General features: G+C 58.1%; 1 protein-coding gene across 1 annotated transcript; it reads right to left on the bottom strand.

The window, feature by feature from the left end:
* Window positions 1-1,768: 1,768 nt before the first annotated feature.
* Window positions 1,769-9,414, bottom strand: FAM3A (FAM3 metabolism regulating signaling molecule A). The gene is given in 11 exon segments (XM_043570427.1): window positions 1,769-2,446; window positions 3,261-3,387; window positions 3,464-3,548; window positions 3,872-3,922; window positions 4,389-4,447; window positions 4,538-4,580; window positions 4,583-4,660; window positions 6,843-6,866; window positions 7,404-7,517; window positions 8,927-9,121; window positions 9,304-9,414. Coding segments are annotated over 10 exon segments (690 nt in total). The 5' UTR covers window positions 8,940-9,121; window positions 9,304-9,414; the 3' UTR covers window positions 1,769-2,350.
* Between the last annotated feature and the right edge of the window lie 5,004 nt (window positions 9,415-14,418).

Below are 14,418 nucleotides of genomic sequence, written 5' to 3' on the forward strand. Positions count from 1 at the left end.
TTGACTCGGGATTCTGGCTTTTAAAACAAAGGGTGACCTAACTCTGGTAGGTGGGAGTGGGATTTCGGGGCAGCGGCACCACCCCGGTGGAGGAGGGCTGAAGGATATAGAAAGGTTTACCTCTACTTTGGAAAGTTGGGCAGGCTCTACCTCACACCGCCATTGGCTTCGTAGCCTGTGTTGGACCAAGTGGGGGATAAAGCTGGGCTTAGTGTTTCTGTCTCTGTGACTGTGGAGACTCCTAGTGAAGACACGGCCCCCACCCCTGCCCCGAGGAGTTAGGGGCCATCGCTGGGGCTCGCTCCTGTGTCCCCAGAATGTAACACGGTCCAGGGCAGGGCCTTGGCGACTGTTTGGGGAAGGTCAGGCAATCACAGCAGTGGCTTGAGAGGCCTCCCAGGCTTGCAGTGTGGACCTTCAGTGACATTCAGTTTCATTCGGGGCAAGCTACCAACCTTGAGGAGCCCCACTTACCTGGCTTCCAACCTCCTGGGCTCAGCGGGGACTTTTAGCTCTTCTGTGAATGGGGAGAATGACAGTCCTTTCTTGCTAGGGTTGGCATGAGGCCCACGCAGGTAGTAGGTGTATAATGGGAATGCCAATGGAGGAACTAAGGGGATATGGGCTGTGGGGGTGCAGGTGAAACACTGGGGCAACCCCACAGGTACGTCGGACCTCATTATAGTGTCTTCCCTCCCTTGGGGGACATTTGAAACGGTCTATAATAAAAGATTTAAAAGTGGATCCACGTCTGATACCACAGTGGTGGACACACATCATTACACATTTGTCAAACGCACAGACTGTTCAAAACCAACAAGGAACCCTAACGTCAACTCTGGGGTTCAGGTGATGAGGTGTCAGTGTAGGTTGGGGACCTACCTGTGCGAACTCTCTGCACTTTCTGCTCATCTTTGCTGTGCATCTCTAACTGCTCTAAAAAAGCAAGTCTCTAAAGCACTTGGCTCGGGGTCAGGCTGGCTGTTGACTTCTCTGATCACCATCTCCCGGCCAAGCGCCCGGGCTCTTGTTGTCGCCACCTCCCTGATCTTTGAGACAGCCTCTCCTCTTCTGCCTGCTCCATAAATACTTCCCTTTCTTGCCACTTTGTTCACACTCCGGTAGCACTGACCTGTTAGAAGGTGGAGGCCCGGGAAGCCTGTTTCCAGAGTAGGACTCATTAAGTCCATCGCCACTGCTACGGCCCCCTCGAGGCTGCCCGGCTGGCTCCTGGATTCCCCAAACTGAGGAAGTTCCAAGTGCCTTTCCCCCTTTCCCTGACCACTTCTCTGCCCACGGGATGTAGCATTCCAGGAAAACTCCTTAGAGTTTCTTGTTGGTTTTCACTTAACGAAGGGAAATAGATGCCAAATAGGTCACATGACTTGGGCTTCAAAGCCTTGATCTCAAAGGCATCCAAAGCCAAGGGCTGCAGGTAGACACCCTAGCTCTTGAGGGAGTCTGAGGGGAGTGGGGAGGCACCTGGGCTGATTTTAATCCCCATCCCTGTCTCTGCCCGCCTTTGAGGTGTTCGAGGGAGTTGGTGGGTTTCCTGCTCCCCCAGAGGGTAGAGCCCTCTCTCCTGGGCAAGGGTACAGGAATGCCAGCTGGGGAGCTGCTCTGCTTTCTGCCTGTGTCACATCTCAGCCACCGCAGAGACTGTCAGCAGCAGGAACCCTGGAGACAAAGTGTGTCTGCTAAGGCTGTGGGAGCAGGTTGGCTAAGCTTCGGGGACGTGTCCCTCCCCGCAAGGACAACGCTGCCCGACTCCCCACTTAATGCATTTTATTCCACTGGGGCCACTAATTTATTGAGAGGTCATCTGGAAGGTGGGCCCCCGACAAAGCATGGGAGCCGCCATCTGCCACGACAGGGCCGGTGATCAGGCGACTTTGGTGCCCCAGCTGGCTCGGCTCCGACGAGGCCCCTTCCCGAAGAGCGCGACGCAGGAGGCAGCCGGGCGTGGCTCATCTGAAGGAATCACCCTGGAAACAGGATCAGCCCCAAGAGCAGCGAGTGGCTCTGGGATGGAGAGGTTCTGGAAGATGCCCCGACCCACTGCGGAGCTGCTACCAGACTTGGCGCAGCAAGGGGCGAGCACCCGGGGCCCTTGTGACCACGGGTGCTTGGGAATCAGGCGGGGCTGACCCAGGGAAGCAGCTTTACAAAGAGACCCCCACCACCGGTCACACCTGGTCCCGTCACCGCTTCGGAGCCCCGAGGTGTTGGGGCAAGACAGCACTCCCGGCTGGGCGTGGGGTCAGGCCTCAGCCTCACGCCGGCGCCGCCACCGCCTTCTCCTGGCCAGGCACACGCAGCCCCCCTCAGCCCGGTCCCTGTGCTCGGCCGGCTAGCTAGCCGTCGTCCTCCTGGGGATGCAGCCTTCCATCTCCAGGGCCTCGGGCCAGCCTTCGTACTTATTGGTGTGCTTACTGTTCTTCACGTGCTGTGGGGTTTGGGGAGCAGGGGGTCAAGGCCTCAGCCCTAAGGCACAAGGGACAGACAGGGCTTGCAGTCCCTGTGTGCTGCTGTCACCGACTGTGCACTCTCGGGGCACAACCCCCTCTGTCCCAATACACCTCGATTTTCTCATCTACCGAATGGGTGGAGTAGAAGAAGCCAGCTTCTCTGCACGTACGTGTGTGTGGCACACGTGAATATTCCCACTCTCACCTGGCCCACAGGGGCTGCTGGAAATTTCAGGAAGAAAAAGGCCAGAGGGAGCATTTGTGCTCGGAGTGCTGAATTGCTCTTTTGAGGCACCCAGAGCCTTCCAGAAAGCACTGGAGCAGCCTATTTGCCTTGTCCTGCTGTGGGGGACAGGGCGGGGAGCCCCGTGGTTTCACCACAGAGGAGGATGGCACCTGAGGCCTCCCAGCCCCGCACGTGGGGCTTGACATGTGTGGGTCTGGGGGGTCAGTCAGAGGACAGCAGGGGCTGGGGGGAGAAGGCCAGTGCAGTGTGAATCGGGGATCGGGGTTGCAGAAGCACGGGAGAGGACTGAGCATCTTGAAGATGTTTGCGAGAAAGGTCTCTTAGTTGTGAGCCTTGCCATTACGAAAGCTTTGCATTTAAGGACCCTGTAGGGTGAAATCCATACAGGACAGGGAAGGTCAAAGTTATACTGCCCCTCCCTGTGCACCCGGTGAGGGGTCTGGGGCACCTTGGCTAGGGGTGCTGGGGCAGAATCCAGGGAAGCCTGCGGGGTGAACGGAAGGGGCAGGCACACTATTCTGCGGTGCGAGGCTCTCCACCTGTACCTGCTCAAATGGGCTCTTGTTCTGCACGCCCTTGGCCCCCACAAACACCCAGCTGTCCCGGAAGGCCAGGTCCTTCACATTCTTGCTGCCCAGATCACTGAAAAGCTTCCTGGTCTCCTCGTTCATCCTGCCGCACAGAAGGAAGACATATAAGCAGTCGCTGTGGAAGGGCGAGGCTGAGGCCGGCCTCGGCAATCACTTACTTGGTGGCTGGGTCGTCGTACGATGCCACAAACACCAGGGTACCTTCATGCAGTGGCCGAATAAACTTCAGCAGATCGTTGACATCTGGGGTGTCAGGTCACATGAAACACAAAGCATCGGGCACCACTGAGTAACCCTCCCTCACCAACCCTTGGTCTCCAAACAAGGAAACTAAAGCAGGGATCAGGCCAGGGACACACCCACCAAGGTCCCCAAGTGAAAGGGACAAACTGGTACAAGAAGCCAGGGCCATGCCCATGACCGTACACCTGTTCCTCTCCCTGCCCTTTCCAAACCCAAGGAAGCGCTCAAGAAGCCACGGCGAATAGACAGAGAACGGTGCTTCAGGGGAGAGACGCCCAGTCATTCTGCCGCACGACGAGCAGGAGGCCATGACTGCCACTCACCTCCTGCCCACATGTCAAAGGCCCGGGCTTCGATGAGCTCACCGCTGACCCCTGGGTTGACAGGGAGGGAAGAGTCCTGCTGGGCGAGCCACCAGGGCAAGGCCACCATACCATCCCGGCCACCCTAGATTGGGCTAAGGACACGGCAGCGGCCACTGGGCGCAGCCCTTCTGGAAGCTTTGCAAACATCCTGCCCATTCATGCCCACCATGCCCCTTGTTCAGAAAGCTGCGGCCCATCCAGGGGCTCCCTAGGAAGCACCCTCCAACTTCCTGGAAACTTCTGGTTCTTTACTGGTTTTGTTTATTGGGTCACTTCTTCTGTGGAAACTTCAGTGTGCACGGACCCTCTTCCGGGCCTCTCTGTGGATTTCCAGAAGTGGGGCGGAGGGAGGAGAGGGCCAAGGCGAACACTCAGATGCCTCCTCATGGGGAGGGTGTGGGGAAGGAGGGTGGCACATCATGGCATGGATCTGCTTCTCTGGTCTGAACTCTGACCTCACATCACAGGGACTCACCGTTCACCAGGGCGATGTTCAGTCCACGGCCCACGTTGTCCTTGACACTGCTCATGAGCCTGGCAGGGGGAGGAGGGGAGCAGAGTCCTCAAATGTCCCTCATAGAGCTAGCTTTCAGGCTCCCACCCCCCTCACCGCAAGGAGCTCACATCTTATCTTCGAGGCAGATCTTTGGTCCGATGACATTGGCGGCCCGCTGACCATGCGGAAGGCCAGGTGCTCCTCAGGACATGGCTGGGGCAGGCCGCATTTGTACTTCCTGGCTCGTGGCTCTGGGCAGGTACAGCAGGGGTGACCCACGGGCCTGGCCCTGGGGTCACCTGAGATCTGAGAGGGGGAGGTCAGGACCAGCCCACAGGTAGGAATGAGTGGCCACAGAGCAGGGGACCAATGGGGTGGGTGGGGGGGGAGACATGGCTTAGGCCAAGGCCAGGGACACTTCCACGGACACTCTGCATCCTGCTGGCGCCGGCCTCAGCGCAAGGTGACAGGGACCTCGGGGAGGCTTTTCTGCCACTGGTGGGAGAAAAGAGATAGGAGGGCTGGCCTTCGCTTGGCCCCGCCATGGAGAGAGCACAGGTGGGGAAGGAAGGGGCAGCTGGGAGGGCGACTGCAGGAAAGTGGTGACAAAAAAAAAGAGTGCCTGAACCCCACGGCAGAGGTGGGAGGACGGGAGGAGGGCGCTGGCCTCTGTTACAGGTTCAACTGTGCCCTGCAAATGACACGTTCAAGTCCTACCTCCCAGCACCTTCGAATACCAGCCGATTTGAAAATAGGCTCATTGAAGATGTAATTTGTTAAAATGAGGTCATCCTGGAGTAGGGTGGCCCTAAATTCAATGACAAGTGTCCTTTTAAGGGACAGACAAGACAGAGACGGAAAAGGAGGCCCTGTGCAGACGGAGGCAGAGCCCGGAGGGACGTGCCCACCGCTCAAGGTGCACCTGCGGCCCCCACAGGCTGGAAGAGGCAGGAGGGAGCCTCCCCTGGAGCCTGCAGACTTCAGCCTTCCGGCTTCCTGAACTGGGGGAGAAGCCGCGTCTGAGGAGAAGAAACATCTCAGTGTACGTGGTGCGTGCTCCTTTGTTACAGCCAGGAAACATCTGACAGCAGGAGGTGGGCGCTGCTCCAACAAGTCCCCCAAAAGGTGGAAAGGGCTTTGGAACGGGGCAATGAAGGGAGGCTGTAGAATTTTGGGGTGCAGCTAGAAAAGGCCTCGATTGCCTTATGGGACTGTTGGTAGAAATATGGATGGAAGAGGGCGGAGCTGCTTTGAGAGCGGGGAGAACACATACATCATCATGACCATGTTGTCGTCGGCAACATGAAGGTTAAAGGCGCTCCTGTGGGGCACCCGGGTGGCTCAATCAGTGAAGTGTCTGAGTTTGGCTCAGGTCATGATCTCATGGCTCGTGAGTTCGAGCGCCACCGTGTTAGGCTCTGTGCTGACAGCTCAGAGCCTGGAGCCTGCTTTGTTTTCTGCGTCTCCCTCTCTCTCTGCTCCTCCCCCACTTGCGCTCTGCCCATCTCCCTGTGTGTGTCTCTATCTCCCTCTCAAAAAGAAACATTAACAAAAATTAAAAAGGCGCTTCTGGTGAGGTCTCCGATGGAAACCGGGAACATGGTATTGGATCCTGGAGGTAAGGTTCATAAAGTGGCAAAGAACTCATAAACACTGAACTGGGATACTTAGTTGAGGAGGTTTCCAAACACAGTATTGAGGGCTTGGCCTGGTTTCTCCTTGGTGCTCACAGCAAAACGTGCGAGAGCAGGCTCTGTGCTTGGATGAGCATTTACTACGGAGCCAGAGGGTGCGACTTGTGGACCCGTGCAAGCATGTCAGTAGAAGCCAGGAACAGAAACGGCCTTATCCACGAGAGATCTGGAGGGCCCTCTCATCTCCTCGCTTAGAGTCTCGTAAATCGCACAAGAGACCAACAATGTTTTTTGAGAATTTTATACCAGCAGAAAGAGTGCTGTTCTGGGCTGAAAGGGACAGAAAGGGGGCAGAAGGAAGAAGCATGGCTCTGAGGGCAGAGCGGTGGCTACCGAGGCCAGAGATGGGCCAGGCCCAGAGGGTAGGACCGCACCCTCCACTCCAGAGGGTGCCCCTCACCCCCGTTCAGTTACATCCAGAGCACAGAGCATTGGGCCCTAGAGGATTCTTCTGAGGCCTTGAATCCTAATGGCATTTGCCCTACTGGGACTGGTGACTGGTTTATCCCTTCCAGTTCCTCCCTCTTGCAGTGGGGACATCTATCCTATGCTTATCTTACCAGTAACTGGATTTCTAGGTTCACAGCATGCAAGCAGCTCCAGTGGGCTGTGATGGCCAGTTTGGGGAGGCATGAAGGGAGAACAGAGAGCCTGCAGGCCTTAAGGCAGGTAGCAGTATCAGAGAAGTAGTATGAGGGCTGGGCACAGGAAAGGAGCAGGGAGGTGACGGGAGGCTTACCTGCAGTTGCTGAGTTCTCTGGGCCTGTGGATACAGAGAGTTGTTGGTGTCAGGGTGGAGGCCTCCAGGGCCCTGTAGCAGAGCCTCCTGGCCTGACACCGTGAAGTCAAGGTGGAGGATTGATCAGGCTCAGGGGCCAGGGGCTAAGCCAGATTCAAGCCCCCTGCTCCGGGAAGAAAGTAAATTGCAATTGTAAATGGTACTTGGGCGAATCGTCACCAATAACAAGGCGTAGAGTCCCGTCACCATCTCAGAGCCCAGCATATAGCCTGCAGGGAGCAGCCAGGGTGTCGTCCCCAGTGTTCAGCGGAAGCCTCCCTGCCCCTCTCTCAGACACTAGTGACTCCAACTGGGCACAGAATTCTAAATACATGGATTGGAGTTCCCAAATGAAACAACTGGGTGGTAGAGGGAAGAATGTGTTGGATGTCAGGAGGCCGACTGGGGTTAGCTAGAGGTGGCCCACCAGGGAGACAGAAAACCCAGGCCATACCCACCTCACCCAGAGCCAGGGTGGCCACCCTGGCGACCTCCACAGACAATCAAGAGTCCCACACTCACTGGAGAAGAGTTGCTGGATACGAGGAAAGCCACTGCCAGGCCCACCTAGGAGAATGCTGACCACGATCCAGGTGAGGCCCACGGTGACAATCAGGGCCACAATGCGGAGGGGGCCTGGAGGCAGGACAGACACAGGAAGGCCACCTCAGTTGCCAGTGAGCTCCCGAATGACCCTAGGGCCTCTCAGGACTGGATTTCCATGCCCCCTTGGGAAGAAGAAGGTGGGGACCTGTTGCCACCCGGCAGGCCTGGGACAGGAACTTGAGATCGTGGCAGGTAGATGGAGGAAACGGAGCCCCAGGCTGGGAGCTGGGTTCTCTGTGGAGCCCTGTAACTTTTGGCCTCTGAGGTTACCAGTGTATTCTTGTGCCATCCATCGTGTCCTGTTTCTCCTGTTATGATGGAGGAGGGGGTCCCTACTCAATTTGAAGACCTGTTCCTTCACCTGCTGGGAGCTGGACCCTGAGGTCTCCTACTTGCGCAGATTTCTTGTCATAGTCCCCATTCGCTCTATCTTGCTCTCTCTCCTGTACCTTCAACATCTCCCGTTGTAAGAAGTCACCGAAGCGAAGGGGCTCCTTCAGAATCACAGCCCCATCCTGTGATTCTCTCTCCCCTCCCTTCATCTTCCCCTCCCTTCATCTTCCCAGTTAGCATGGCCTCTCTCTCCCTTCCCTTCATCTTCCCAGTTAGCATGTCCAAAGGCATCTGCACTGCCTCTTTCTGCATGTCACCTTACACTGTGTCCCCACCTACTCCAGCCTGGCCTTGTCTACATCACCCCATCAAGGCAGCTTGTTGTCAAGGCCACCTATGACCTTCCTGGTGTTAGCTCCCTGAGTCGCTTGTGGGTCCCCATGCTGGAAATACTTGTCCACTGGGTTCTCAGACAGCACATTCTAACCCCATCTGGACGGTCGTCAGCCTCGTTGCTCAAATGATCTTCATCTATTTTCCACTGAAAAGCTCCATGTGCCCGTTTCCCTACATACAGTCTACTCTCCTATACGTGCCCTCATCAAGTCCTGGCCCTGAATTAACCGCCTCCTTTCTTGCTGCAGCCCTGACTGATCTTGAGGCCGTAACTTCCCATCCAGTCCGTCACGGGCCAGTTGTCACGAGGATAGATTTACAACGCTGCAACCCTAGGAGGTCTGAAGTGGCAATTCTTGAGTTCCTCTGAAACCACGCCTCCCCGGTAGCACACCCCGCCCCCTCGAGCTAGCCGCCATGCTCTGCGAAGCCTCTCGCACAACTCATTTTCTCAGACAGCGGCCACAGCGGCCGGTTATCCGAGTTGGGACAAATCGACTATCTTAATCCTCCTTTCACAGTTCTTGAAGTTCTGGGAGGTGAAAAGATTTGCTCAAGGTCATAGAATGACACTTTGTGCAGGGTTCTCCGTTTCCAAAACCACACTCAGTGGTCCATCAGGGCACCTCCAGACACCGATCTCTGGACACCTGGGTCGCCAGGGCGATCCCCTTTCCAACTCCTTTGCAATCACTCTGGACGCCACCCACCTGCCAACCTCATGTCCACTTCTCCCGCGGGGTTGGGGTCGTCGGCAGGTGCAGTGTTTGGGGACCCTGCACTCTGGGGGCAACAAAACACAAGCGTGAGCCTGTGCTTGCCTCGCTGCTGGGTGGACGCGACCGGTGCACCGGCTTGTTCGTCCAACCACCTGGCCAGGCTCCTCGGGCACGCGCAGAAAGGCCCTGTCGGGACAAGAAGGTCCTCAGGAACCCGTCGGCTCACAGCCGTGCCCACGGGAGCCCCTGGAGCCGGGAAGTAAAGCTGGTTCGCCCGGACGGAGGCCTCCTCCCATGGGAGGCCCCGTGCTCAGGTCGCCCTTCCCAGGCTGGGGACGGACGACGCCGGTTAGCTGGTGGAGACTTGCCTGGCCCGTGGCGCGATGCAAGCTGGGTTGTGGGCAGCCTTGTCAGGCCGGTCGCCCGGCTCCGCTCGCGAGGGGAGACGAGGGAGATGCGCAGCTCGGTCCGACAGGCCCGGCAATGGCGGCCCGGGGGCGGGGCCACAGCCCGCCGGTACCGCCCCCGCCGCGGGGCTGGCAGAGGAGAGGAGGCGGTGGAGTCCCCGCCCCCGGGCTCAACGCATCCCCGCCCACAGGCCCGCCTCCACCACCCGCTCTGGCCGCCGGGTGGGAGGGGCCCGCACCGGCCCGGCCTCGGAAGGCGCTCCGGCGGGGTCCCCAGGCCTCTAAATGGGAGGAGCCGTGTGGTCGCGCTCCTGATCCACGCGTGCTTCGCGGTACAAACCTGCCCCCAGACTCCTCTAAGGCGGTACGAGCCGGCCTTCCTAGGCTTCGAGGGCTGGGGTTGCACTCCTGCCCTGCAGTCGGATTTCTGAAGCCTCGAATGAAGCGGATGTATCTGGGGTCTTAATTAGAAATTCTTTCAAAATTGGTATGTGTCTCTTTTAGAAACCAGGAGGTATAGAACAGTCCACCGGGGAAAATACCGGAACGTGACGAGCCAGAGGCCACCAAGCTCAGCCTTGCGATACCTTTCCTCACGGTTGGCTTTCTAGATGGAAGCACGTTCACGTGGTCTCTCACCTCGCTCTGATACTGGAAAACTCGGGTCCGCTCCCCTCAGCGCCTTCAGGAAGGCGTCTTTGCCACCGCCCAGTGCACCCCAATCACCTCCTGCACCGGGAGAGCTGGACCCGCTGTCCGGGGGACCCATCTTTCTTTCTGGACGACAGCACCTGGGTGGCATGAGAGTGCGGTGGGGGGGGGGGGGGGGCACCTGTGCCCCCTGACCCAATGACCCCACGACAAAGCCTTCATGAGGAAAGAATCCAAAATACAGACAAAGCCTGTAAAGCTAGGCAGTGACAGCTCTGGTTACAACCCAGTACCGTCTACACTGGTGTACGCAACACACAAGATCAAAGTAATCGGTTTTAGGCCCTGGCTGCTGCAGGCACAGGTTTTTTTTTTTTTCCCCCACGGAATTTGGTATCAGACATAATGCTGACCATCTGTCAAACACCAGTGCTTTCCTCAGTGCTCTTTCCTGCAATGCTTGTAGCCGTGGTGCCCAGGACGGAGCTCCTGGGCTGCCAGCCAGACGAGGGGCATCTGCCAGACTGGTAGTTCAGAGAGGCCACTGTTTACATCTTGCTCAGAGCACGCATTTTGGAACGCTTGCTTTAATGAGTCCCCCTGAGGGTCCTGAGGCACACCCACCATCCCCACGGGCACCACATAAGTCATGGGCCAGAAGCCTGGCATTCAGTTTCAGGTCTTTGGGGCCTTGTGGGACAGCCTTGCACAACTCCCTTGTTTTCTTGGGGACTGTTTTTCAATCCGGACATACGGAGGGGTTAGGCCCTCATGTTGCCGCCCCAGCACAGGCAGCCAGCGTGAAGGAGCAGAAAATGATTCCTGTGGGCCCTCTTACCTGTGCCCCAGCATAGTTCCCACAGCTGAGGCGCCAGTTGACTGTTGTTCCTTGGGTCCCCTTGCCTCTGCCTCAGCGTAGGCAATCTGGAGTGGACGTGCCGGCTGATATCCTCAACTGATCTCTGCTTCTTGCAGTGTAGAAACTGGCCACGGAGCTGTCAGTCAACGGTCCGCCTCCCAACCTGCGGGTTTCTACCCCACAGTAGACCCCCTCACCCGGGCCTTGTGGCCTCTAGATTGGGCAACCGGATCTCAGGTGGCAGTCGAATGCCCTCACCTCTGCCACAGTGCGGGACTCCAGAGCTGAAGGGACAATTGGCTTCCCCCGCCCAGTCCTTCAGACCTCTGTGTTTAATAACCCACAGCTAAAGTGACACTTGAATGACCTCAACGGTCCCTCATTCTCCTTTCCAGCACAGGATACAGACATGGGCTTTCGTTCGAATGCTGTTGTCACCTGGGGCCACAGCACTGAGGAGGCACTGGCGTGCCTTCCGGCGGGGTTCACATCCCTGCCTGTGTAGCTCTCATTTCGGACGTGCTACTTGTGGATCGTGTCGGGTTCTCACGTTCTGCCTCAGGGTAGGGACCCAGACCTGAGGTAACCGCTCAGTGCCCACACCTGCCCCTCACCCGAGCATAGGCACGAAGAGCTGAAAGGGGGCTCTCCACACCTGACCTCCAAGCCTTGCCCTAGAGTACGATCAACTTAAATGGTAGTTGAATGTTGGAACTCGGACGCAGGACTTAGGGCCCCAGAGCTCAGGACTGTTGGTCGGCCTCACACAGGTGCTCCCATCCTGTCCCAGTGTAGACATTCAGCGCCAGTTGAAAGCACTTATACCCCAGCACCAATGTTGCTACCCAGAGTGAAAGTGACAGCTTAATGTCCTTACCCGGGATCTCATGCCTCGTCCCCACTGCAGGCTCCTAGGGCTGAGAGGACAGCCGACTGTCCTCATCAGGGCCCTCACCGCTTTGTTCCACAGAGGCACCCAGAGGTCAGGTGACAGTTGAATGTCACCAGCAGGGCCCTTATGTCTGCCCCAGCGTAGCACCTACATCTGAAATGTCAGCTGACTGTCGTCACCTGGGCCCATGTGCCTGTCGCAGGAGAGACACTCAGAACACGATGAGATTGGGATGCCCCAACACTCCTCCCTCCGTGCTCACACATGGTCATCATGTGCTGTTGGCCCTGGAGCTGTGTCCCTCTTCTACTTTGGCCTCCTGCTGCTGCCCCTGTGTGGATCCCCCCAGGAGCACCCTCCCTGGTCATGCCATGCCAGCACGGTCCCCAGGGGACCTGGGGACCCAGGAGGACTGTCGACAGAATCCAGCTCTGCTGGGTTCCTCAGTGTATGAATGCCTGTGTGGCACTGCGAAGGACTCTGAACTTGAAGATCCCTGAGGGGTCAGGAAGGACTCCCGCACCCTCAGTTACTTGACTCCTCCCCATCACCAAGGGCTTGAAATTATCCTCATATCCGTATTTTGAGGATTTGAGGTTTGCAGGATGGGCCAGGGCAGCAGCAGCAGACTTAGATGGCTCTTCCCCTGGAGTAGGCAGGGCAGCACCCCCTGGGGGGAAGCAGGGGGAAGGCACGGCCGTATCTTCAGGGAGGGACCCATTCTGCCCCATTCCGGGCCACCATCCCGGGGCCCGGCCCTCTCCTGTCATTTCAGCTCATCCTCCCATCACTGTGGCTGCACCACAGCCAAGGACAAAGACTCTCTGTAGCCACGTGGGAGCCAAAGTGTTACAGGAGAGCCTGTGAGTTCCCAGGCTGGCCCCCACTGACTCCTGGGGAAGCCTTTGCCACTGCCCCCTCTCCAGGAGGCCACAGGCACTAGAAATAAGGGTGAACGCCACTGCCCTCTGGCTGAAGCCTGGCCTACAATCCTGTCCACATGGAGTTTTCAGCTTCTCTGCATGGACCTGGGGCAGGACAGGTTTTGAGGTCCAGTTCCCACCCAGCTGGCACTCAAGGATCTGTGATCTGTCTGTATCCTATCCCTATTCCAGTGAACTCGGTGACCTCCCCCCTTCCTTAATCGGAGGTGTGCCACTTTCCCTGGCTTCAGGAGGGGGTGGGAGGGTGGAGACGGCACCCTAGGGTGCAGGTCATGTGTCCAGGGGTGACCTGCTACCCTAGCATATGTGGGGGGAACAGATCAGCCCACCATTGGAGTTTCTTCATCTCCGTACTGCTGTTGCAGAGTCGTGGGTGGGAGCCTTGGTTTGTCCCCCTGCAGTCAGCAATCTGCCTGCCACACTGCACTCCACTGGCCTCTCCCTACCCAGGCTCCCAGCTACTACCATCCCAGCTCCGGGCGAGGGGGCTATGCAGGAGCTAAGGCTGGCTGCTTCTCCTCGGTGGCAGGCAGAACGGGCCTAGACGGTTGGAGCGAAAAGCTCTGGGCAACTGATTGCCTCCCAAGTGGGGCACGGGTTAAGCTGGAGGGAGGGGTCACAGCTGAATGCCCTCAACAGCCTGAGGGCCTTCTCCCTCCCGGAACAGGGAGCAGGCCAGCCGCAAGGCCCCGGGGTACGTGTTCACCTCCCTGGGAGTGGAACCTTCCTCCCCTGGTGTCTTTCTGGGCCCCTTGTTCCCTCCGCAAAATGTACCAGCACCTGATCGTGGTGTCCTTCTGTTTCTGGTTGGTTGCATCTAGTGGAACCCAGGCCACGAGTGCAGGGACTGCAGTGTCGCTTCCTGCCGTGTCCCTGTGGCTCAGCCGAGCGGAGCTGGGGGAGGTGGCAGAAAAGACTGGGGGCTGCTGCTTTTGTTGGGAGTGTACTGGGATGAACAGCGGTCCCCCTGATCTGTGTCCACCTGGATCCTTGGCACATGGCCTTGTTTGGAAACAGAGCGTTTACAGAGATAACCAAGGGAAGCCAGGCTGACGCCGTGCTGGAGCCGAGCGCACCCTGAATGCATGCAACAAGACTGGTGTCCTCGGGAGGGAAAGCAGGAGCCGTACATGCACAGACACCAGGCGGCATGTGGAGACACAGACAGACACAGGGGTAATGTGTGTACAAGCCACGGAAGGCCAAGGATGTTGGCCACCACCTGCACGCGGAAGAGGCAAGGTCGTCCCCTAGAGTCTTCGGAGGGAGCGCAGCCCTGCCAACACGTGGGTTTCAGACTTCTGGCGTCAGGACTGTGACAGGATAAAAGTCTATTGTCTTATGCTCCCCCCACCCCATCGGGCGTGGTGCCTTGCTACAGGCGCCCTCCCCCAGCACCCCCTCTGCCTCTCGTGCCCAGATCCCACTCGCCAGCATGCACCGGCGGCGTGTGTACACGGCCCCCAGCCACTCTGCTAAGCGAGCCGGCCGGGGCGGGGACGTCGTCAGGGCGGATGCCCACGTGGGCAGCGAGTGCATGGAAGCGTTCGGTGCAGAGTGAAGAGCACAGATGGGACAGGGGGCTCAGGAGGCAGCTGGGACGCAGGGCTTGGCCACAGCTACACCCGGGGTCAGGGCTGACGGCCTAGGTCCCGAGCCCACACTGCGGAGGGAAGTGGGTGACAAAAATGGGGCGGCCCCGGGCCCTCCACCAAACGGGCCAGCATCAG

Source organism: Prionailurus bengalensis, chromosome X (assembly GCF_016509475.1).
Source record: "Prionailurus bengalensis isolate Pbe53 chromosome X, Fcat_Pben_1.1_paternal_pri, whole genome shotgun sequence".
Lineage (NCBI taxonomy): Eukaryota > Metazoa > Chordata > Mammalia > Carnivora > Felidae > Prionailurus > Prionailurus bengalensis.